Below are 22,995 nucleotides of genomic sequence, written 5' to 3'. Positions count from 1 at the left end.
ACATTTGTCTAAAATGTTAAAATAATTGTTCATCAAATATTTAAAAACGTTTTTCCAAAATTTTTTAAAAATAAATGTTAAAATAAACGTTTTTTTAATAAATAAAAAGGAATGTAGGAACTTATTATTTTTAACGTTTTTGTAATCATTAAAAATGTGTTTCAAACACATCTAAAAATCTTTTTAAAAATATTGTTTGTTGATTGGGAAATCTTCGATTAACTTCCCGTTACACCAATTAGTGTTGTAATTGTACCATTCTCTCGCGTTATGCATACGTTATACATAAATTCTCCCATGTTTAATACAAATAGATGTTGATTATCTGCTAAAGACATAAAAACGTGTAGTACGACAAGTAATCTATTTTTTCTTACTTATTCATTTTACATTGTATGTGAATGGTATATGTCTGTTATCCCTTGGGAAAATTTAACTTAGAAATATTTAAAAAAAATCTTAAAACTTACTTTAAAGAAAAACTTAAAAAAAATTAAAGGTAAATTTGGACACTTTAAAACTATTATTTAAGGTAATCTTATAACTATAAGGCAACTTACTTCAAACAAGAATGTAAAAGGAACCTTAAAATTATGAAAAGTAAATTTCGACAATTTTAAAGTTAAAAATGCCTAAATTTACTTTTCATAATTCTAAGGTTTTTTCACAGGGATAAGTAAATTTTAAGGTAAATATTACTGTAAGTTAAATTTGTTATTATTTTATTTATTATGAATTTTTAAAGTGTTTTTAAAATATTATTCAGTACATCCATGTTTTACAATTTAATTTGCAATACATATACTTGAAATAATGTAATATGATTCCTGATTTCTATCATATAATATTAGGGGAGAGTTGGATATTACCGCGCGGTTGACAATTCCGCGCCACTGTTTAACTCAATAACTATTTGTATTACACGCCTACAATGATCTTAATATCATAGACTAACACGGAATACCCCCTGCGAATGCGCTGTCAGTTCGTTCCGGCCGTCCATGTGAAGACACTGCGCTCTGCAAGATTTTCTGCTTATTCACTGTAATTTTGCTGGTAGTTTCGATAAGAGGTGAGTAATATAATATTTACATTACAGAATTAAATTTGACGCATTTGATAGGCTAAAACACTATAAAATTAGGTTGCAAAAAAAACATTTTGTTATTGTGTTCTACTTCATGTCACTGGCTGTTAGCAAACAACGGAGTTTTGTAACTGTATTTTTGACAACTAAGGCTTTGTTCGCGGATATGTAATAAAGCGTGTAGGATTGGCGGATGACAAATATTTACCGGGACGAAAGTTAGAATTCCGCGCACACAAAAACCCGCGGATGTAGATTCAATTGTATCCGCGAGCTTACCGAAAATTTCACAAGCCCATGCAGCCCGAATGCCCCGCGGACAATTCGCGGAGAAGAGGTCGCCGAGCAGAGGTCGAGGGTATCCTCGAAGCTCAAATATCCGTCCCGTCTCGAGAATACGCGATCACGGAATGGACTGCGCTGAAAATATCACACGCTTTGTGTTTTATGATCCTTTGTCTTCCTCGAAGAATGAATGAATTGCATTAAGAAATAAGAACATTTGCGTCACACTTTTTCGTCACTTAAGAATTTTGGATTCACACTTACTTTCTTTCCTGCTTGTTAAATACAATCAAGAAATATATTGTAATATATGAATTTTGAAATGGTTATTTAAATTAAATCTGAATTATAATTAATGTTGATCTCTCTCTCAATAAGGATGGCCATCTAGAGACTTGAGATATCCTGTATAATATTTGAAGAACACAATGTTTCGTTCTTCGTATCGCAGTTAATCATCGCCTCGTGTAAATAACGAAATTTCTAGCTCGCAGGAAAAAAATGGTAACAGCTTACCATCGCTTAAGAAGGATTTATTGCTGCGCAATATACGCGATGTTTAGAGCTAACGAAAACGTGTTGTGTACCGGTGATAATCCAATAATCCAATGCTCTTTGCTATTGGAACTTTTTAACACCGTTCTTCCAAAACGCGATTTTAATTCAGTTATAAAATAATCCTTCAAAAACTACAGAAATGTGTTCCGCATATCAAGTAGTAATAATAAAATAGTAGTGAAATTCAGAGCTTACGCGAATCTGCGGAAGGATTTTGTTGATTTGCTCCGTAGAAAAACGATAACGAAGATTTTGTTTAAGGACGCCTGGCTCCAAATCATCGAGAAGTTTATAAATCCTGTCAATGATAAATTAATTAATTAAAAATACATTACAGTAAATTAATTGCGAGTTATACTTATTCATCAGACATAAGTAGAACACAGAAAATAGGAGCCGTGAAAACGATATTATTCTTATGATTGTATTTATGAAAAGGATCGTGTCTTATTAAGAAGTGTTCTGCAAAAGGATTACTGAGGTTTTCGATACACTTTCTAATCACTTTCAGAATGCTTTCCAAATTGCCCGTTGATGTGATGTGTTTCATTGACATATATATGAATCGAATATATTCACGCACTGACGAATTTCACTCTTGCTTAAGGACGTCAGCTCGACGTATTCGTCGAGGTCTCCTCCGAAATAGCGTTTTCGTTAGGACCCGTATTACCCATGGACACAATTTTGATTTAATACGTCGAGATAGAAGCAACCGACCAATTTAACTGACAGATAACGCGCGTTATCATTTCAATATGCGGCTGTGAAAAAGAGCTGCCGATATCGGAACTATCAATTTTATGCGGGAGCACTTAACTGCTGAACGACGGTAGCGTTTACGATTTCATTGTAACATCAATTTAACGATCGTAGTTACAATCCGGATACAATTTTACAGCCAGTTAAATAAACGCTGTTAACTCTGGAATTGAATGAAAATAAATTTAATAAAATAATTTATTTGTCTTATGTCTTTGGCTATACTTTCTTTAGTTTTTACTCGTTCAGATGTTCTCTTTGTGGTAAATATGCATTATAGGGGACCCAGCCCCAATGACCTTGACCTTGACATATGTCGTCAAGGTCACCCTCCTGAGTGACCTACAAAAAGTTTTAGCCGTCGCTCGTTTTTTATTAAACAGTTATTAACAAAAAAAGTTTCAAAAATATAGTAGTTATTTTGAGTATATTGAAAGGCATAAATGACTAATTGTAAGTGTATGTAAAAATAGTACACGTATGAACAAAGAAAAGTCATTTAAAGCAGATAATCGTTGATACAATGAACAGTCTTTTTGTTAAAGTAGAGATATATACTTTTCAATATACTAACTATTCTCTGCCATGAAATTTAACTGTTTAAAGCGCGTCACTAACTTACATAGGTTAGATGACGCGCTTTAAAAGTATTTAAGTGTTTAAAGCGCGTCATCTAACCTATGTAGGTAGGATATTTTAAAAAATACATAGGTTAGATGACGCGCTTTAAAAGTATTTAAGTGTTTAAAGCGCGTCATCTAACCTATGTAGGTTAGTGAGAATGTAGGAAAGTGTATGTGTGAACTATTTCGACATATTTATTAGTCATTTATACCTTTTAATACTCAAAATAACTACTATATTTTTTAAACTTTTTTTGTTAATAACTTTTTAATAAAAAACGAGCGACGGCTAAAACTTTCTGTAGGTCACTCAGGAGGGTGACCTTGACAACATATGTCAAGGTCAAGGTCATTGGGGCTGGGTCCCCTATTATGCATATTTACCACAACTTGTATGAGAGAGTACGTTCGCGTCATTTGTTGAGCTTCGTAGCTTATGCGTGCGGAGTGTATTAATCATTTCTGCTCCGCGGCCGCTGAAATAATAATCTGCGGACGATCAATTTCGCGACGGCGTTTTAATTAGTTGCTTAACTAGCCGCCTGTGTGCTCCCTCGGGTTCATTACCGCATCTTGAGACAAATGCATATTCACGACGCGCGTAAATAAGCGCACGGGGTGGAAATTTATATACGCTCAAGGTATGTCCGCGTTTCTCAGCCTCTCTCTCTCTCTCTTCTCTCTCTCTCTCTCTCTCTCTCTCTCTCTCTCTCTCTCTCTCTCTCTCTCTCTCTCTCTCTCTCTCTCTCTCTCTCTCTCTCTCTCTCTCTCTCTCTCTCTCTCTCTCTCTCTCTCTCTCTCTCTCTCCTCCCTCTCCTCTCTCTCTCTCTCTCTCTCTCCCTCTCTCTCTCTCTCTCTCTCTCTCTCTCTCTCTCTCTCTCTCTCTCTCTCTCTCTCTCCTCTCTCTCTCCTCTCTCTCTCTCTCTCTCTCTCTCTCTCTCTCTCTCTCTCTCTCTCTCTCTCTCTCTCTCTCTCTCTCTCTCTCTCTCTCTCTTTCTCTCTCTCTCTCTCTCCCTCTCCCTCTCTCTCTCTCTCTCTCTCTCTCTCTTCATCATAAATGGGACTTCTTAAGCTTTAAAATGAGATGTCAGTTATTAGTCTACGATTATTAGTTTCGAAGATATAAACGTTCAAAGTGTGACATGTTTTCGTTGCATCAACGAGAAATTTAGCTAAACTTTCTAACGCTACTATATCTAAACGAGAAGAAATAGAGAGTTCAGGCTGGATTTATCATAAATGGGACTTCTTAAGCTTTAAAATGAGATGTCAATGATTACTCTACGATTATTAGTTTCGAAGATACAAACGTTCAAAGTGTGACATATTTTCGTTGCATTCGTTGCAGGCTGTGCCTAGATTTACCCCCCTTATACCCCTCCTTACTGTCGACAAAGACGTAGTTCTACGTCTAAACATGTTATATTCGTTGTACTCGTCGCCTCATTTCAACTCGAAAAATGTTTTTAAAAAATTTATTCATATTATTTATAACATTTATTCAAACATACAGACAGTGCATCTTTTGACTATTTTCCACACCACCTCTGAGACGTGGTCCCCGTGCGTCCACACCGTGGTCCACACCACCGTGCGACTGAGACGTCGCAGTGCGACGTTGCCGTGTTTTTAGGGTCGAACGCCAAGATCTGTGAGAGTGCTGCAGTTTTTATTTCTTTTCTCAGAAACTAGTCAGTGAATCATCGTGAAATTTATTGAGAATCTGTGCCAATGTATCCTCTATACATAGTAATTTTTTCAAGAATTGTTCTCTATTTTTTCTTTATATTCTGAATGCATATATTTGATAATCTGTCAATCTCCATAAGAACTCATACGAAATTTAAAAGTTAATAACTTTTAAACGGGTCAGACAATCGATCGCAAAAACACAGGTTTTTGGGATATATAAGTGCACAATCTCTATAAATTTCACCTTTATCCCTCTATTTTGACTTAAGCGATATACATCCTTAATAATCAGTTTTACTTTACCTCGGATCTTGTAGTCTATATTATTCAATCGTCCTAAAACTATTGGCACGTATTGTATAACATTAAATCATTAAAGGTATGTGGTTTGTATACAAGATTCCATTTTCTTTCTATATGGCTTATTGCGGTACTTAATAAACATTTTCATTAACGAAATGTAGGGCATCTCGAACATCAAAGATAATACATAGGAACAAAGGTAAGTGATTATAATGTATCCCAAAGTCATAATAATCTGGAACCATAAGTTAAAAAAAATTAATGCATTTTTCACGATATTCCTCTATTAATGCTGAAATTTCAAATATATGTATACTTACAAAGGACAGTAATTCAAAATGAATCGACGTTTCACCATATAAATGAATCGCTTGTATGATGATCGGATTTAAAAGATAAGCGCAGTATGTGAGCCTGCTAAGAGGAATCCCGCCCTTAAATGAGAGTAACTGATTAACGATGCCTATAACAAAGCAAGCATACAATGATAAAAATGATGTTTTTAAACTATGACAATATTTAAAATATATCACTAATATATTAAAAATATGCCGATTTTTATAAGATGTATTTATGTATTAATGAATAAACAAACTTCCGTGTTTAGTGGAACATGCTATTACAACACATGCAATACATGTGCCCCAAAGTGTTCTGTTCAGTGCTACATAAATAGAAGTAGCTAGAACGGATCTGTATCGATAGTAAGACAAAAATAGTACGAATACTTTGCAAAGAATAGCCAGGCACCAACACAAAATTATATGTTTCTGAAATGTATGTCAAATTAATATAATACATTTTCATTTATGCGATACTATATAATTAATTTATATGAAACTAGTTAGTTTCTATAGAATAAGTTTATATATTCCATAAATATTTTAATGACTATTTATTTTCAATATGTTATATAAAACAAAAATATATACTTTACCTTTTTCAAAACAAAATTATTCTTTAAATGTAAAATGCAACCCGTAATTATCCCAATAATAAATGGATTCATTCTCATCCATGGTGGGATATAAAAGATATCTGCAAGATTGTTCTGTTCATCAAATCTGTAACAATAAGAAAGAGCATCCTCTTAACTTGATTTCTCAATAAGTAAAATACTTTAGTAACTTACGTCGCGATATATTCGTAAACGTGTGAAATATAACCGTTAAGAATAACCGAGCCTATAATTAAAAGTGCACTCAATATCGTAACAGCGGCATAGAAGTATCTGAAATTTATAATATATTTATTCAAGTATACTCGAAGAAGACATTAACTATAATAGTTGGTTAATTAACATACCTTATAGTCGAGAAAATGAAAAACAACGCCATAGCGATTACATAGAATTGCATATCATTGGATAGATACCAACTCCAACTCATCCCTGGCGAAAATAGAAAGTTTCATAAGCGTTTGTTAAGCGTTTACGTGAGCGTTTGCAGGAGTTTGTTGAGCGTTTAGAATTGGTCAGTAAAACGTTTAAAAAGCAGAAATTGCAACGCTTTAGCGTTTGAAAGACGTTTGTAAAGCGTTTTGAAAGTTTGCACAGCATTTTCACAGCGTTTGCACAGCGTTTACGGGAGTTTGTTGAGCGTTTGAAAACGGCCAGTAATCCGTTTGAAAAGCGTTTAAAAAGCGGAAATTGCATCGCTTTAGGGTTCTTCTTGCGGTCGAAGAATAATTAACTGTGATTGGCCAATTCTTACGACTTACGACCTACAATACATCCATTGTAGACCGGGCCTAAAACATTTAGAGATCCTCTGTTAATAAGTCGAAAGCGTTTGCTTTCATCATTGGAAACTGCGTGCACCCTCTATTGAGCGTTTAACAGGCGTTTACTCTTGTCGTTAGAAGAAAAGGCGGAAAGAGCGTTAAATGTTAAAATCTGCTTTTCGCCTCGCAGAGGGTCTGCTTATATACGCGGCTGGATGTATTTTAAATGCGAGAAAGATGCGCCGCCTAGCGGCATTGTTAGAAGAACGTTTGTTGAACGGAAGGAAAACGCTTGTCTTACGGCGCCGGATAAAGCGTTTCTTAAGCGTTCTCAAACCGTTTGCACAAACGCCCTACAATTCGCCGCATTAGAAGAGCATTTGCTGAGCAAAGGGAAAACGCTTGTCTTACGGCGTTGGGAAAAGCGTTTGATAAACGTTTGTAAAGTCTGACAGCAAACTCTCTATACGAAGTTGTATCAGCGTTCACTAAGCGTTCTCTGAAAAGCGTTGGCTTAGCATTACAGAATTTTCACGAAACGTTTTATACAGCGTTTGATAAGCGTTCCGAAAGCGTTTACAACCCAACAGCGTTGTGTAAGTGTTCTTACAACGTTTGAAAGCATATAAACGCTCAGAAAACCCTCACCAAACGTTTGTCAACGCTCTATAAGGCTTCTTATTTTCGCCAGGGATGCACTGCAATGCAATAAAAATTTTAGAAAAGTTTTATGCGTCTCCAAGTATAATTTCAAATTGATCTTAATCAAACGTGTTCGTACCATTTCATCCATTCCAAAGAAATTATGTATGTACAAACGATTTCTCCACCAATATTTCGCACAAGTTTCGTGCGACCTTTCGTACATGTAAGATTGCGATGTTTTATTAAACCAAGCCGAGCTTAAATCCGCTATTTCTATCACCGTCACGTAAGTCGGTGTCAGCCTTAAAAAGAAAAATTTTATTACAGACGCGTATGAAAAAAAGAGAGTTAGTATTTAGCTTACATTGAAATCAATATTCAAATTTCTTTGTAACATATTCTCTTATTTTAATTATTACTACAATAATTTTATTATATTGTTTGTATTGTTTTTTGTGTTCTTCAAACATATCATCATATAATAAAAACTTACCGAATATATCTTTTTATTACGTGAACAAAGAATTCAATTAATTTTTCTCCGCGACCAATCGGCTTTGGTACTTCGTTCCTTTTAACTTGTAAATACATATAATTCAATGTCATTAAACATGCGCTTGAAAAAGAAAATATATCAACTGCTATGAATCCCATGTCAACTGCTATAAATCCAATGTATTTATAACTGTCAATGAACTTCCACAGCCATACTTTATTGTCTGTCAATACAAAGCAATTTTCGTTATGCGTAAAGAGTAAAAAAACAAAAGAGCTAAAAATGTCTATTCTAGAGATTTATTATAAATTACTTACCGAGAGAATTAAATGTATAATATACACTATGGAACATGATTATCGAACACATGCTTAGCAATTTTAAGCCGTGAATAACGGGTATTGTGCTGGCGTCTAACTTTGTGCTAAATATTTTTCCGGTATTTGTGTAAGCGGAAAAACATATTAATATTTCTCCAATTTTACTTTTCCGATATAAAGACCAATTTACTTTTATTTCTATTTCCTCGAAGTTATTTTCAATACCTGAATCATAATTTGACGTCTTTAGTAGTAATACAAAAATCAAAATGCTTTAATTAAGTAAGATTAATATTAAACAAAGGAAATGTATACACGCGAATAAGCCATATGTACACAAGATGTAGCTACAAAATATATTTTATAATTAATTATTAATTACTTAAAGTAATAACTGATTGTGTTGACATTATTGTTTGATGAAGGAGTAGAAAATCCAAAACTCGGTATTTCGTCTTCGGAAAAGGTTTCGATTTATTGATCACACACTTCGATCTGTACACCTCGTCAGCCATCAGACAACTGAAGGATACCCCGCAGAGAAAGCGGAAGAAGAAGAAGGAGGAAGAATACTGGAGTCAAGCGAGCTTATAATAAATGGCGTAAAATTCAAATATTCCAACACTCCCTCCCGAGTTTGACTCTGGTATGTTCTTTATGACTCAAACTTGGTCTCATAACGTCTTTTACTACAAAACTATATAGATATATATCAATATGTAGCTTAATCTAGGTTACAGAACAATATAATCTTTGGCGTTAACATATAAAATTATATAATGTGATATCAACTTGTTTCATTCGAGTAAACTTAAACTACGCTTTTTCTTAGAACTTTATCGTTATCCTTAAATTTCCAGTCATTTTGCTGTTATAAACTACTTTGTTCATACTGTCTTCTTCTCGTTCATTCCGTCGTTACCTTTGATTTATCGGCTTCCTAAAATTTCAAAAATTACAATAACCAGTCGTTATTATATCATCCTTTTCTTTAGTATTTATACAGTCATATATTTAATTCATCTGATCGAACAATCATAATTTATAATTAATCAGTCTATTCAAAACAATCGTAATTTAAGATTTTATTTCGTAATTGAGCATGGATTTCAGAACACAAAGGTTTCGTCATTATGTCAGCCCATTGATTTTTCGTTGAAACCCATTCAATAACAATACGGTCGTATTTAACACATTCTTTTACATAGTCCTGGTGTATGTCTGTCATGTGTCTCAATCTATTTCCGCCACTAGTCTGTGCACAAATAGTTGCCGCTTTATTGTCGCATCGAAGTATAGCAGGGAGTAAACTGCTATTAGATATGCGCATTATAGATTTGTTAATGGCAATTATTTCCTGGCAAGCTTGGCTCATTGCCACGTACTCAGCTTCACAGGTAGAAAGGGCAACATAACTTTGTTTATTCGCGCGCCCAAGATATTGTATCTCCAAAAAGTCGTATTATAAAGCCACAAGTAGAAATTGATGATTTGCAATCGGCAAAACTAGCATCAGAATAAGCTAACAAGTCGTTCCGTCGTCCTAAGTATTTTAGACCAACAGTTTTCGTACCTTTCAGATATCTAAATACCCTTTTAACCATGTTCCACTCGTTTTTAGTTGGGTCGATTTGATGTCTACTCAGAACGTTCACTGCATAAGCAATATCTGGGCGCGTAGCACCAGCCAAATATAAAAGGCTACCAATAGCTTCTCTGTACGGAATATCAAGAACATCTTCTTTAAAATCGTTATCTTCGTCTTGTTCGCGCTGTCGTCTTTCACGATTCGCGACTTGTCGTATTATCATAGGAGTGTTTTGTGGGAACTCATTATCGAAGCCGAACTTCGTCAAGATTTTATCGATATACTTTTCCTGAGTGATCGTCATGGCTCTCGTTTCCCTATCTCTTTGGATGTTCATACCTAGAAAATTCTTTGGCTCTCCCAGGTCAGTCATTTCAAATGATTTCATTAATTCGTTCTTTACTTCCACTAGTTTCTTACTGTCGTTACTTGCCAATAACATATCGTCCACGTATATAAGTAAAATGACTCTGGATTTTCCCGAACTCCACGTAAACAAGCAAGGATCATAATCGTCATTTACCAACCCTAAGGCATTTGCCTCCTCGGTAAATTTCTTGTTCCATCTTTTAGGACTGATTCGTAACCCATAAAGAGCTTTGTTAAGTTTGCACACTTTAGACCCTCGTATTTCATCTGAAATTTCCATTCCGTCTGGAATTTCCATGTACACATCGTCTTCTATCGTTCCGTTAAGAAAGGCAGTCTTTACGTCTAATTGGCATACATCGAGATCATGAAAATTTATTAATGCCAGTACCGTTCGTACAAGTGTCAGTCTAGAAACTGGTGCATACGTTTCTTTCAAGTCATATGAGTTTGTATCTTTAAATCCTCGTATTACTAACCTTGCTTTGTATTTAACATTTCCAAAACTGTCGTTCTTTCGTTTAAACACCCATTTTGAATCAATAATATTTGGCCTTTTACCGTCATTTCCGACCTTTGGGCGATCTACCAAAGACCATACTTCATTTTTCTCCATGGATTTCAACTCATCGTTAATTGCCATAATCCACTCGTTTTTCTCTTCAGACTGTATGGCTTGTTTAAATGTTTGAGGGTCGTTATTGATTTTTGCGTGTAGGCAGTGTAATATTTCATCGTCTGAGATGTCCTTTGTTTTCTCAAATTCTTCCTCTAGAGTTGGAAACTCATATTCCTTCGAAACTGTCGTCGCTTCTGTAAGCTTAATAAAACTCGTATCAATAATTTTTCGACTTCGAGTAGCATAAGGCTCTCGTGTCATTGATTGTACTACTTTTTGTTTCTTAATTGTTTTATCAGTACTTTCTTCTTCTGGTTTTAACTGCCGTTTCCGGGGTCTGCCTTGTTTCCTTCTTTGTTCTCCCTCCGTTTCCAACGTCACACTGTCATTCTTCTCAACTCTGACTACGTCTTTTTCTTCAAATCGCATACACTCTTCGTTTTTCGACTGAATTGTTTCAGGAAATGGCCAGTTTTGAATTGAACCCTTTTCATATTTATCTCCATATACAATTTTTTCATTAAATCTGACGTTTCTCGATTCGAAAAATTTTCCCGATTCCGGGTTCAAAAATACATATCCGGAAGGAGTATACCCTACTAGAACTCCTCGTACTGCTCGTGCCGAAAACTTGGAGTCTGGTTTTCTCGTAACTGACCAATAAGCCAAACAGCCAAATCGTTTGATTTGATTTACATCATAACGAAAGTTTGGCGCAAACTTTTCAAGAGGGGCTATAAAGTCGATTGATTTGTGAGGGGTTCGATTATACACATAAATAGCTGCTCCCAAGGCTAAATCCCACATATTTGATGGAAGCTTTGAATCAAACATGATGGATCTTATCCTTTTCTGTAAAGTTTGATTAAACCTCTCAGAAATTCCATTATGCTGTGGAGTATCTGGACAAGCAGGTTGGCTTTCTATTCCTTCGCGAATTAACACATTGTTTGTATAACCTCCCATGTATTCTGTTCCTTGATCTGATCTTAGGTAGCAGATTTTTTCGTCTTTGCCAAGTAAGTTTCGCGAACTCTTGATAAACCGTTCCAAACAGTGGCCAGTTTCGTCCTTCGTTTTCATTGGGTACGCTAGAGCCATACGTGAAAAATCATCGATAAATACAGAAATGTAGTGAAACCCATGTGGATGAGTAGACGGAGAGATTTTACCCATCACGTCTGAATGTATAATTTGTAACGGTCGCATTGCTCTATTGCTTTCGCTTCGAAAAGGCAATTTTGATAGTTTAGTAAGTGCGCATATTTCACATTCGAGTATACTATCGTCAAAAATTACGGATTGCAGATCCTTGTTATTTTTCCATAGTTTTTGCAACTTACGCAAATAATTGACTGACGCGTGGCCCATTCGTACGTGCCAAAGCATCGCTTTATTTGTTTTGATTAAATCGCTATATGACCTAATTAAAGGGGAATCACTTTCAAGCAATTCAACCGTCGGCAAATCGTCCAAATTAGTTATTTTTCTTTTCGTAATTAACGTATCAAAATCTGAAAATATATAATTATCGACTGTATTATTTTCATTTGTGATCCCTACGGACCCTTCACCCGAAGTTTTACTGATATTATTATCACCAGTCTTCAACTTGCTATCCTCGCTCATTCGTTTATCATTAATTGTAGAGTCATAATTTTTGCACTCATTATCGACTGTCGTTTCTTTAGACTCGGTAATTTTTATCTCGTTATTTTGATCCGAATCTCGTTCCACCGTATTCGCGTCAAAAGCAATCGCATCAAACAAATCATGTCGTTTCTTTAAATGCTTCTTATCGATCTGAAACTCGATTAACCAATAGGGACTCTCGTACACGCCCGTAGCAAATACTTTATTCGTTTTAGGGTCAAAAATATTCACGCACTTATCGTCTAGATAGGTTGTCAAACCCGCTTCTGCAAAGCGTCGTAATGAAAGTAAATTTTCGGAAAGTGACTTCGTATAAATAGTATTATCCAGTTTAAGTGATTTCTTACTGTCCGTATTGGCAATTAAACTCACAGTGCCTTTGCCTTCAGCAATTAGATCTGCTATGCTATCTTTATTGGCACATTTAATGACACCGGATCCTATATTTTTAAAAGAACTAAAGATTTCCTTTGAATTCGTAAGATGCTCGGTTGCACCAGAATCCACGATAAATGACACGTAGCTATCATTTTGATTACCGTCATCTTTCGGAGAATTTTTAATGTCTTTTGTAATGTGAGTACAACCAGTGGGCGAAAGAGACTTAATTTGATTATCAAGAGACACGGTAGTGTCTCGCGCCAAGTACGCGCGAAGCGAGACGCACCGTGACTCTTTTACGCGAACGCACGAGTTGCGAGTACCCGAGATTTTGAGATCTCAATAACGAGTGAACGGATCAATTTCTAAGTAGGCTTGATCGATAGCTTGGGGTTTGATTTATAAATAAGAGTCTTTATTTTTCCGTTACGTGCCCTACGAGCGAAGATATTGCGATGCAAAGTCCAAATGTGGAACATTTTTATTTAAGAAACGTCCACGTCGGACAAAAATGGCGGCTGGTGTGTCACTTTCCCATTTTTGACACGAGAGTGCACTCGTGCACTGTCACAGTGCGTGACAGTTTTTTATAACCTAGAAAAGGATAAGTGTATGAGCCGCAGGGAGAAGTGATCCGCGCAGTTCCTTAACTGGGCTTAACGAACCTACGGCATACCGAGTTCAATACATCGCGGACATAAGCACACAGTTACACGGACATTCATATATATACACAGTGTCATATAGCCCAAAGGTGGGGCTGAAGGCACTATAAAAAAATCCCTCATCCGAGGGATATAACCCTAAAAAAAAAGTGTGTGCTAGTCGTGACCGTTGCCGCGTCGTGACAGATAGTGAAATATATATAAGTATTACGTGGAGAAATTATCGTATAATTAAAGTTACTACGGAAGTAAAACGCTCGCGTAAACATAGTATACGTGACAGATAGTGTGTGTGTGTGTGTGTGTGTGTGTGTATTATGTTACTACGTTTATGCGAGTGTTACTTCTGTAGTAACTTACGATAATTCACTCGTTTACGCGGAGTAAATTATCGTAAGTTAACTACAAAATCCCGTTTACGCGAAGGAATTATCGTAAGTTACTACAGAAGTAACGTTCGCGTAAACGTAGTGTGTGTGTGTGTGTGTGTGTGTATTCATGTGAGGATATAGTCTTATTTAATAATATTATATAATATTTTATTTATATAATTACCTATAATAATGAAAATTTTACTGTGGCGTACTGTGGTAAGATATATAAAACTCACTGGGCAGACAACGTGTGTATTAAAATGTTTTAAGTTATTAAATAACAAAAATATTCTTACATTATTTTAAGCATTAAGCAATTGTTATTCATTTCTTACTTAATTTTACTACGTTAAAAATTGCAAATTTTATATAAATCTTACTTTAACACAAAATTATAATTTAAATATTAGGAAAAAAGGAATGTAACTAATAACTCTAAAGCTGCATTTATGACATTATGATCAGAATGCCATTTTGTATAGTACAAACACAATTCATAAATGTGTAACAAGTTATCTATCTGTTGTGTCTCGCTATCTTGGGGCTCCGAGGGTTTACATATGTAAGGTAAAATCACTCTCAGGCATTCAAAGACGCCTATAACAGTAGAGGAATGATCGTCGGCGTTTCTTCCTGACGTTATTATATCTAACGTATAATCCATCACATAATTTAAACAGAACTGTGGCTTCCTGTAATTTATGGATGTTGTCAGAACCATATTAGCTGCTGCCCTACGAAAAGCTGCTTGAGGAGAGAAGATATTTTCAAAGAACGCCCTCAGTAAATTCTTGACATCCTTGTCTGTCATAAATGGTCCTAATACTTTGAAAATTAATGGTAACAACTGCGATAATGTTTCAATCACAGTATCCTCCGACCGATGCGCGATGATCACTATACATGGTATCAGATTTGACACGTAAGCTTTACTCCTCGAAGGGCGTATCATGTGACTCAGCAGGTCAAATCTCCAAAGCGCAGCCCTCAGTATGCATGCAGGTCCGTTTCTCTTTATCTCATTGTAAAGCTCTATCTGGATCTTAACGATGTTACTGTCGACCATCGCTCTTATAAATCTTGTTGAGAGACTCGTCCGCGACCATCCTGACGTTGGATTCCTCATCGTTGCAGAGTGCCAGCAGCGTTTCGATAGTGGCATTTAGAATCTGTGGCTTGATTTCTTCTACCCCAATTGTAGTGTGCAGATGACAATTGATATAATAAGAACTGCATAAATCGTTCTTGTTGCCGGCGAATTCCACTCCTTCTTCCTCTACGTCTCCATAAATCTTTAAAATTACAACATACAATGTTACTATACGATTATATAATAATATAATATAGAATATAATATATATAAATCTAATTAGCTTTTATAATAATTGCCAATTGCAGTAAAAGTAATATAGTGTTAACATTGCTTTTGCTGTAATTGGCAATAAAGTTGAAACTATAATTATACAAATGCTAATTACATTTATATTACAAAATTCATTATAAAATACAAATTCAATACAATTATAAAATTATAATTAATATTGTTACCTGGAACATTGCTTGAAGAGCTTTCGTTTTCTTCAGTAGTAGGATCATCAGTAGGATGATCAACTGCAGGACCAGAAGCTCCAGGACGATCAACTGTAGAACGATGAGAAGTTGTAGGACGATCGATTGCAAGACGAAAAGTCATAATCTCAAATTCTTTCGTTGCCAGAGAGCAACACTTCTGTCATATTATCGTCTCAATCTTTCCGCAGTATCCAGTGCTTCTTTATCGGGAGATTGCAGCGCGAAACAGACATTTGGCACACGAGATTCCACTCCCTGCGTGTTCTTGACGCCCCACTTAACTCTACCAAAAGTTTCGTACAACGTGCACTGTTCTCCTTTCTCGATAGACATTACATTAACTTTCTTGTAGGTACAGATGCAAGTGACCTGTAACGGTCACGTGACAGATTGCTTGCGTTGCTTTAGAGGCACGATGTCCTTTGCTCTCTCCACGAGTCTGTACGTGATCACCATAATTATTATGCTCCTCGCGCAACGCTTACATGCCCTTCAAAAGTCGTTCTCCCTCGTCCAATGCGAAATCGGATTGCGAGTAAACGATATTTAATGTATCGTCTCCTGTTTGGAGATCCACTGTTCGGCCTGCTGACTTTGAAGAATTGCTGATTTTGCGCGGCGTGTCTTAGATGTACCTCAAGACAGAGGGTAAATTGCAGTAGCTAGGCCCACTGATTTTGCATTGCAGACATGTATGCTTTAATTTTTTTCATCGCAGGATGATGCTGAAGAACTAGCGCCTCACCGCGATCTTGCACTGCCGAACACTGTATGTCGCGCTTCTCTAAATCGCTCATCAAAGACTCATAATATTGTTCGATGCTCTGCGCATTAAGGTTCTTGTCGCTCCAATCACGCACGATTTCTGTTTCCTCCTTTGCGTTCAACCAAACCAATTCGCCAGTAGCCGATTGTATGAAATCGTGCAGGGTCTCCAAATCGGAGAGCTTCTTATTCGATACGGCAAGAAGCTCAGCGTAGAGCTTTTGCAAAGTACTAAGGACGAGAAGTTATAGGACGATCAACTGCAGGACGAGAAGTTGTAGGACGATCAATTGGTTGATTATCAGCAGAGCAACCAACCGATCACACCAGCAGAACGGTCATCAACGGGACGATCATCAGCAGGATCATATTGAGTAAGAACGTGCATAGGATGAATCAAATTTTGTTAAGTCGTAGTCAAGTAACAAGTAATTCGTCGACTTCCATCTAAAATTAAGATATTAGTTAGATGGATCACATCCATCAAAATTTATGTAATTTAATACAATTATACATACATTTTTCGATGTATCTTTCGCCATCTTGTTAAATAGACTCCCACCGACTCGCTTGTAATTCATACAGCTCGTTAGAATATTTGCCATACTCTATCATTCCATCGAAGACAAAAATACATGTGCCATCGATAACAACGCCATATGCTGCACAGCCTGGCGGAATGTCTTCCTTTGTAGATGGCATAAACCATTGACTTGTTGTTGTGTTGTACACATGTAACTCGACGACGATACCCTCGTTCCTGCCGCCGAAAACAACCATGAGATCCTTGATGGCGACTGCCAGGTGGCCATACCTTGGTCGCGGCTGAGGCCCGGTCGGATTTGCGATCCGCTTCCACTTTAGCATGAGTGCTGCAATTTGTAATTCATACAGCTCGTTAGAATATTTGCCGTCCATTCCACCGAAGACAAAAATACGTGTACCATCGACAACAAAGCCATATGCTGCACAGCATGGTGAAATGTCTCCCTTTGTAGATGGCACAAACCATTTGATTCGTTGCTGTGTTGTGCACATTAACTCGTCGACGATGCCCTCGTTCCCGCCGCCGAAAACAACCATGAGACCTTTGATAGCGACCGCCCGGTGGCCATGCCTGGGTCGCGGCTGAGGCCCGGTCGGATTCGCGATCCGTTTCCACTTTAACATGAGTCCCGCGCGATCGTTACATCACTAGCATCACCACCGTCGCTTTTGTCGTCGTTGATGTCGTTATTGTCGTCGCCGAACACTCGACCAGTCGACCGTAGAGCGCGTCGCTTGGCGAAGGCACACGGACGTCCCCTCCTTTATCACAAAAACCGCGGCCTGTGTTTGTCCGTCGCAACGGCCGTCGTCGACGACGGCGGCAATTCTCAAAAGTCTCTCGACATTCGCGCGAAATCCACCGCTTCCGTCGACCACTCGAACCGCGCCGTTTTCGAGGCCAGACTCCCGATTCTAACCTCTCCGTGATGGTCCGTTTCCGTTTCGACTATAACTACGTTTGCACGGCCGGATTTACAACGAAGTTATAACGTTGGTGTTATAACTACTGACATTAAAAGAGCGTTTACACGGCATTTAATGTCAGTAGTTATAACATCGATGTTATAATTTTGCCGTAAATCAGGCCGTGTAAACGTAGTCTATGACGCACTTACAAACGTGATCACAAAACGTCACAAATTTAAAAGAGTTTTTTTTCGCAGTGATGCCACAGTTAAAACGCGAGTCACACGGACGACGCGCGCGACGCGGCCCGAAAAAGTCGAAATGGAGATAGAGGGGATACTCACACAAAAGAAGAGCCATTCAACGCGGCGCTGGGCGCATACAATCGTGGCTCCTCTCTTGTATGAGTATTTTCTTCATCTCCGTTTCAATGGGTACGTTTAGCAGACACAACTGTTGACTCTGCGTTGATTGGTTAGTTCTAAAAGTAAGAGCCAATCACGTTCGACTGCTATTGAGCGGCTTGATCTGCTGAACGCGACCAATCATAGGCCGGTATTCATAGTCTTCAAGATCGTCTTAAGTAATGTCTTAAGACGCTAATACGGCTCTGTGATTGGTTCATGACATCTTAAGATTGAACTTAAGACGGTCTTAAATAACTATGAATACCGGCCAATAGACTTAAGAAGATACAGCGGTGATCGGCATTCGCAAAGATAAAAGGCTTGCGCTATTCTTATTAATATTTAGGGCGGTATAAATGGCATATCAACAGCTAAAGTATCAATAGCTAAACAGCAGTATAAAGTAATGAATGCTATATTTCATGATGGTTCGTGTATTGAGAATGGCGATTATACAAGTATGTGTAGAGAAGGGACATCTTGGACTAAAATTGATGAGAAACAAAAAATGATTACGAAAGAAGAACGATGGCCTACAGGTGCTAAAAATATTTATATATTATTTTTACAAAAAGTTGATAATAAAAATTAAGCAACTATTATCAAATATAGATACACATTTTACATAAAAAAAATATGCCATGACAGCCGGTCATGAAGTAAGCACAACAAGATAACCAATCCGCATTGCGGAAAAGCAACAACAATATTTCGATAGATTCGAGTATGGATGACATACCCTTTTTAGAAGAGGATGCGTAACACTACAAAATGCATGATATCAGTACAAAATTACCTTTTCAAAAAAGGTAAAAAAAGGGCGCCAAGTACACGCGTGGTTGTTACCTCGAAAAAAAACCAAGTGGTAGTATCATTAATTTTAAATTCAAAAATAAATAAAATCTATTCTAACCTAGGTGGTAGTGCTTTAATTTTTCTTAACAAAATTATTAAATTACAAAATTGTTACTTTATTCAATCCAAGTGATATCTACCTCGAAAAAACCTAAATAACAAGTAGTATCTATTTAAAAAAATATATGTGAAATCTTTTAATACTGCGCCAATTACAAAGAGAGAACTAAATAAATTCAAACGGCCAATTTCGAGCAATTATCAGGTGTTAAAGAAAAATATTTAATACATTCAATATAGTATACAAATTCGTTAACGTTTCGCGCCTTTCTTGGCCTTCCTCAGAACAATAAAAATTACAAAAACGCATATATATATCTCGCATTATTCTAAGAGTACAACGAATCAACTCATTACGACGCCACAATTTGCATTAATCCGGTCTCACCAAAGCAATCGGACAGTTAGTCATATTGAAGTCAGAAGTGTCAATTATTCGTCAATCCACGCACTGAGTCGGTCGCTTCTCCCGCTGTATGTCCCTTATTCGTCCATGAAAACTCATATGGATGTAAATTCCTTGTCTCACAACCATCTTAGTGACAACTATGTTAAAAATAGAATTCACATAAGACCGAAAAGAATTTTTGATTTAAAACGAGCTTAGCCACAAATGACTCACATAAGTAGTCGATGAAACAAAGAGCCGGGGTGAATTCATTACAACGTCTCGCAAAACGTGTGTTCATCGTGAGAGATAGCGGACGACTGAGACGATACCCGCATTACAAGGACACGAAAACATAAATCTTTGTTATTAACCCAACGTTCAAGATAATCGATTCAAGATGTCAAAATAAGCATCGTTTAGCAGTTCCGTGTCTTTATTTAAATTTATACCATTAATCTGCTCTTTAATATGTATCATTTCTGCGGTTAATCTCTTTTTGTAATTATGCTCAACTTCCAGAATGCGCGTATTATCCCAGTCAAACGAATGATTAAATTTAGTAGAATGTTCCGAAACAACAGAATGCTTTGAATCATCTAATCTTATATTGTTTTTATGTTCCTTTAATCTAGTTTGCAGCTGCCTTTTTGTTTGACCGACATAAGAGGCATCACAATTTTTACAACATATTTTATAAACTACGTCATTATTAGAAAAATGGGCGTTCTTATCCTTATGGACCTTAATGATGCTACTAAGATTGTTAAGAATGCGATATCCCACAGAATTTTCAGATTTATCGATTGCTGAAGCGATGATTTCGGAAGTGTGCCCCAAATACGGAATAACAATAAAACTTTTTTTCTCTGCATTTTCGGAATCATCACTCGTATTGTTATGCTTAATCGACTGAAGTTTCCTCAGTCTCTTATTAATATGTAAAAAAATCAAATCAATGGGATATCCATTACCAAGCAATACTTTGATGACAAAATTTAAATTTTTATTATAAAAGCTAGGATGTGATAGCATAATTCCTCTGTCCACTAAACTATAAATTGTTCCTATTTTATGTTGAATCGGATGATTAGAAAAGAAGGACAGTAGCCTACCAGAAAACGTTTCTTTAAGGAACCAATCTGTTATAATTGTGTTTCCCTTTACAATCAACATCAAATCCAAAAAGCTAAGACGGCCATTATTCTCGTATTTGATTGTAAAATTAAGTCTATCATGATAACCATTAAAGTGATCCAGAACATCTTGAACGCTATCCCTCGGAATCTTCATAATAATATCATCCACATAACGTTTATAAAACGACAAATGGATGTCCAATGCACTCAGAACACTCTCCTCCAAATCCTCCATGACAATGTCGGCCAATGTCGGGGATAAAGGGGAGCCCATTGGAGATCCAAAAGTCTGCTTATATGTGACACCATTAAACGTGAAAAAAGTGGAAGCCAAAACAAATTGGACTGCAGTAATAAATTCAGCGCGAGATAAACTTGTTTTTTCTTTTATAAACTTCCATCTCTTTTTAAACCTTCCACGACCAACTCAGAAGGTACGTTCGTAAATAACGAAACCGCGTCCAGTGAGATTAAAATCTCCGATTTCTGCACATTTATTTTCGATAGGTCAGTACATAATTCAAAACTGTTACCGACGTGGCTCTTTGGTTTTGGTAAACTATCAGCTAAAATTTTTTGCAAAAAAGCTGCTAAATTATATAGTGCCGTGTTGACAGATGAGACTATTATTCTAAAAGGAACGTTCTTTTTGTGAATCTTTGGGAGACCATAAGCTTTTGGAAGTGTAGAATCGCTGGAATGTAAGAAAAAATATTGATTCTTAGAAATATATTCCTTATGTAGCCACTTTTTTATCAAGGCATTTAACTCCCTTTCTATTTTTGCAGATGGATTTCTTTTGACAATTTCATATGTATTTTTGTCACTAAGTAACAATTCCATTTTTTGAATATATTTTTTTTTGTCTAAAGCTACCGTAACCTTCCCTTTATCGGCTCTTGTGAAAATAACATCCGGATTGTTTCTTTGAAATTGGCAAGCAGAGTTGTACCTCGCAATGAGACTACGTTCAATCAATGTGACGAGTGGTCTTTTTTGTAATAAGTTGGAGAATTGAGGAATCGCCACATTGCGTATTCTGATTTTATTGTCAATTTTGTATTTGCCATCATTATTTTCCAAGTCCTTGATGAACTCATGTATGGCTTTTTTCTTATTAATAGAGAACGGTAAACTAAATTTATCTCCAAGTTGTAGTAAGGATGAAACTTCAGTGGGAATGTCAATGTTGGAAAAATTCAAAAACCATTTGTCATTAATGTAATCAAGCAGATTAGTATTTCTAGTGTTCAAAAATTGGAGTGGTTTAATTGAGATATTGATATCAGAAACTGAATCAGAATGTGCAAAATTAATATAATTAATTTTCTCCCTTCCAAGATCCGCAATCCTACATGAAAACTCTATGGGCTTGATCTTTTTATAGAAATTAATTTTCTCGGATTCCAACAACCAATCAAGTTTCTTTTTATGTAATGATGTTAATTTATATTTAAAGTTATCAAACGCTCTACTATGATGCGAAATAATCGACTGCCAAATATTTGAAAGTAAACAATCATAAAGGAAACGAGAACTATACAACAACTTCCTCTTAAGGTCATCCAAGCATCTATGTAAATCAAAGATTTCAATTTTTAAAGCGTCAGTTTTGAAAGAATACACCAACCTTTCGATTCTTCGCAACGATTTATAATGTGATACTCGCAGATTGTTCTTAAACAAGTGTGTGAGATGCGATGGAAAGACATTGTTATTTCTACATAGTAATAGAAATTGTAACTTCGCTTTGTTCTTAATAATTTTGTAGTTTAAATCTATCCAATCCTTCAATGCATAAGAAGCCCGATTGCCAAAATTATGTAAAATGAATTCTAAATTAAACATATGAAACCTAAACGGACAGACATTCACACGCATTATAAGGCCAGCGTATATTAAAATAAACAAATGTTTCGCTCGACTAAGTAACAACTAAATAAATTCAAACGGCCAATTTCGAGCAATTATCAGGTGTTAAAGAAAAATATTTAATACATTCAATATAGTATACAAATTCGTTAACGTTTCGCGCCTTACTTGGCCTTCCTCAGAACAATAAAAATTACAAAAACGCACATATATCTCGCATTATTCTAAGAGTACAACGAATCAACTCATTACGACGCCACAATTTGCATTAATCCGGTCTCACCAAAGCAATCGGACATTTAGTCATATTGAAGTCAGAAGTGTCAATTATTCGTCAATC

At 36.3% G+C, this 22,995-nt stretch overlaps 1 protein-coding gene and 3 long non-coding RNA genes across 7 annotated transcripts; all 4 read right to left on the bottom strand.

The window, feature by feature from the left end:
* Window positions 1-705: 705 nt before the first annotated feature.
* Window positions 706-2,655, bottom strand: LOC139785502 (uncharacterized). 3 transcript variants are annotated; one of them, XR_011721967.1, is made up of 3 exons: window positions 2,514-2,655; window positions 2,126-2,228; window positions 706-1,507 (listed from the first exon to the last, which is right to left on the bottom strand). It is a non-coding gene; the product is annotated as an uncharacterized lncRNA (long non-coding RNA). The 3 variants fall into 3 exon arrangements; XR_011721966.1 differs by having other exon boundaries at window positions 2,126-2,655; XR_011721968.1 differs by having other exon boundaries at window positions 706-1,502; window positions 2,126-2,655.
* A 2,121-nt stretch (window positions 2,656-4,776) lies between these two features.
* On the bottom strand, window positions 4,777-5,751 carry LOC139785495 (uncharacterized). Of its 2 annotated transcripts, XR_011721964.1 has the most exons (3): window positions 5,631-5,751; window positions 5,311-5,545; window positions 4,777-4,964 (listed from the first exon to the last, which is right to left on the bottom strand). It is a non-coding gene; the product is annotated as an uncharacterized lncRNA (long non-coding RNA). The 2 variants fall into 2 exon arrangements; XR_011721963.1 differs by having other exon boundaries at window positions 4,964-5,545.
* A 183-nt stretch (window positions 5,752-5,934) lies between these two features.
* Window positions 5,935-8,185, bottom strand: LOC139785494 (uncharacterized). The gene is made up of 5 exons (XR_011721962.1): window positions 8,171-8,185; window positions 6,616-7,979; window positions 6,443-6,541; window positions 6,248-6,374; window positions 5,935-6,080 (listed from the first exon to the last, which is right to left on the bottom strand). It is a non-coding gene; the product is annotated as an uncharacterized lncRNA (long non-coding RNA).
* A 6,363-nt stretch (window positions 8,186-14,548) lies between these two features.
* Window positions 14,549-15,094, bottom strand: LOC139785499 (huntingtin-like). Its single transcript, XM_071724653.1, has one exon. The coding sequence runs from the start codon at window positions 15,092-15,094 to the stop codon at window positions 14,549-14,551; it is 546 nt and encodes a 181-aa protein (XP_071580754.1).
* Window positions 15,095-22,995: the final 7,901 nt, after the last annotated feature.

The sequence above is a fragment of the Temnothorax nylanderi genome, unplaced genomic scaffold (genome assembly GCF_030848795.1).
Source record: "Temnothorax nylanderi isolate EJ_2023f unplaced genomic scaffold, tnyl_v1.0 TNYL_tig0815_pilon, whole genome shotgun sequence".
NCBI classification, from domain to species: Eukaryota; Metazoa; Arthropoda; class Insecta; order Hymenoptera; family Formicidae; genus Temnothorax; species Temnothorax nylanderi.
This window is presented reverse-complemented; position numbering and strand designations above follow the sequence as displayed.

Coding starts and splice junctions, on each gene's coding strand:
- LOC139785499 (XM_071724653.1), bottom strand. CDS start 15,094: ATGATACGCCCTTCGAGGAGTAAAGCTTACGTGTCAAATCTGATACCA.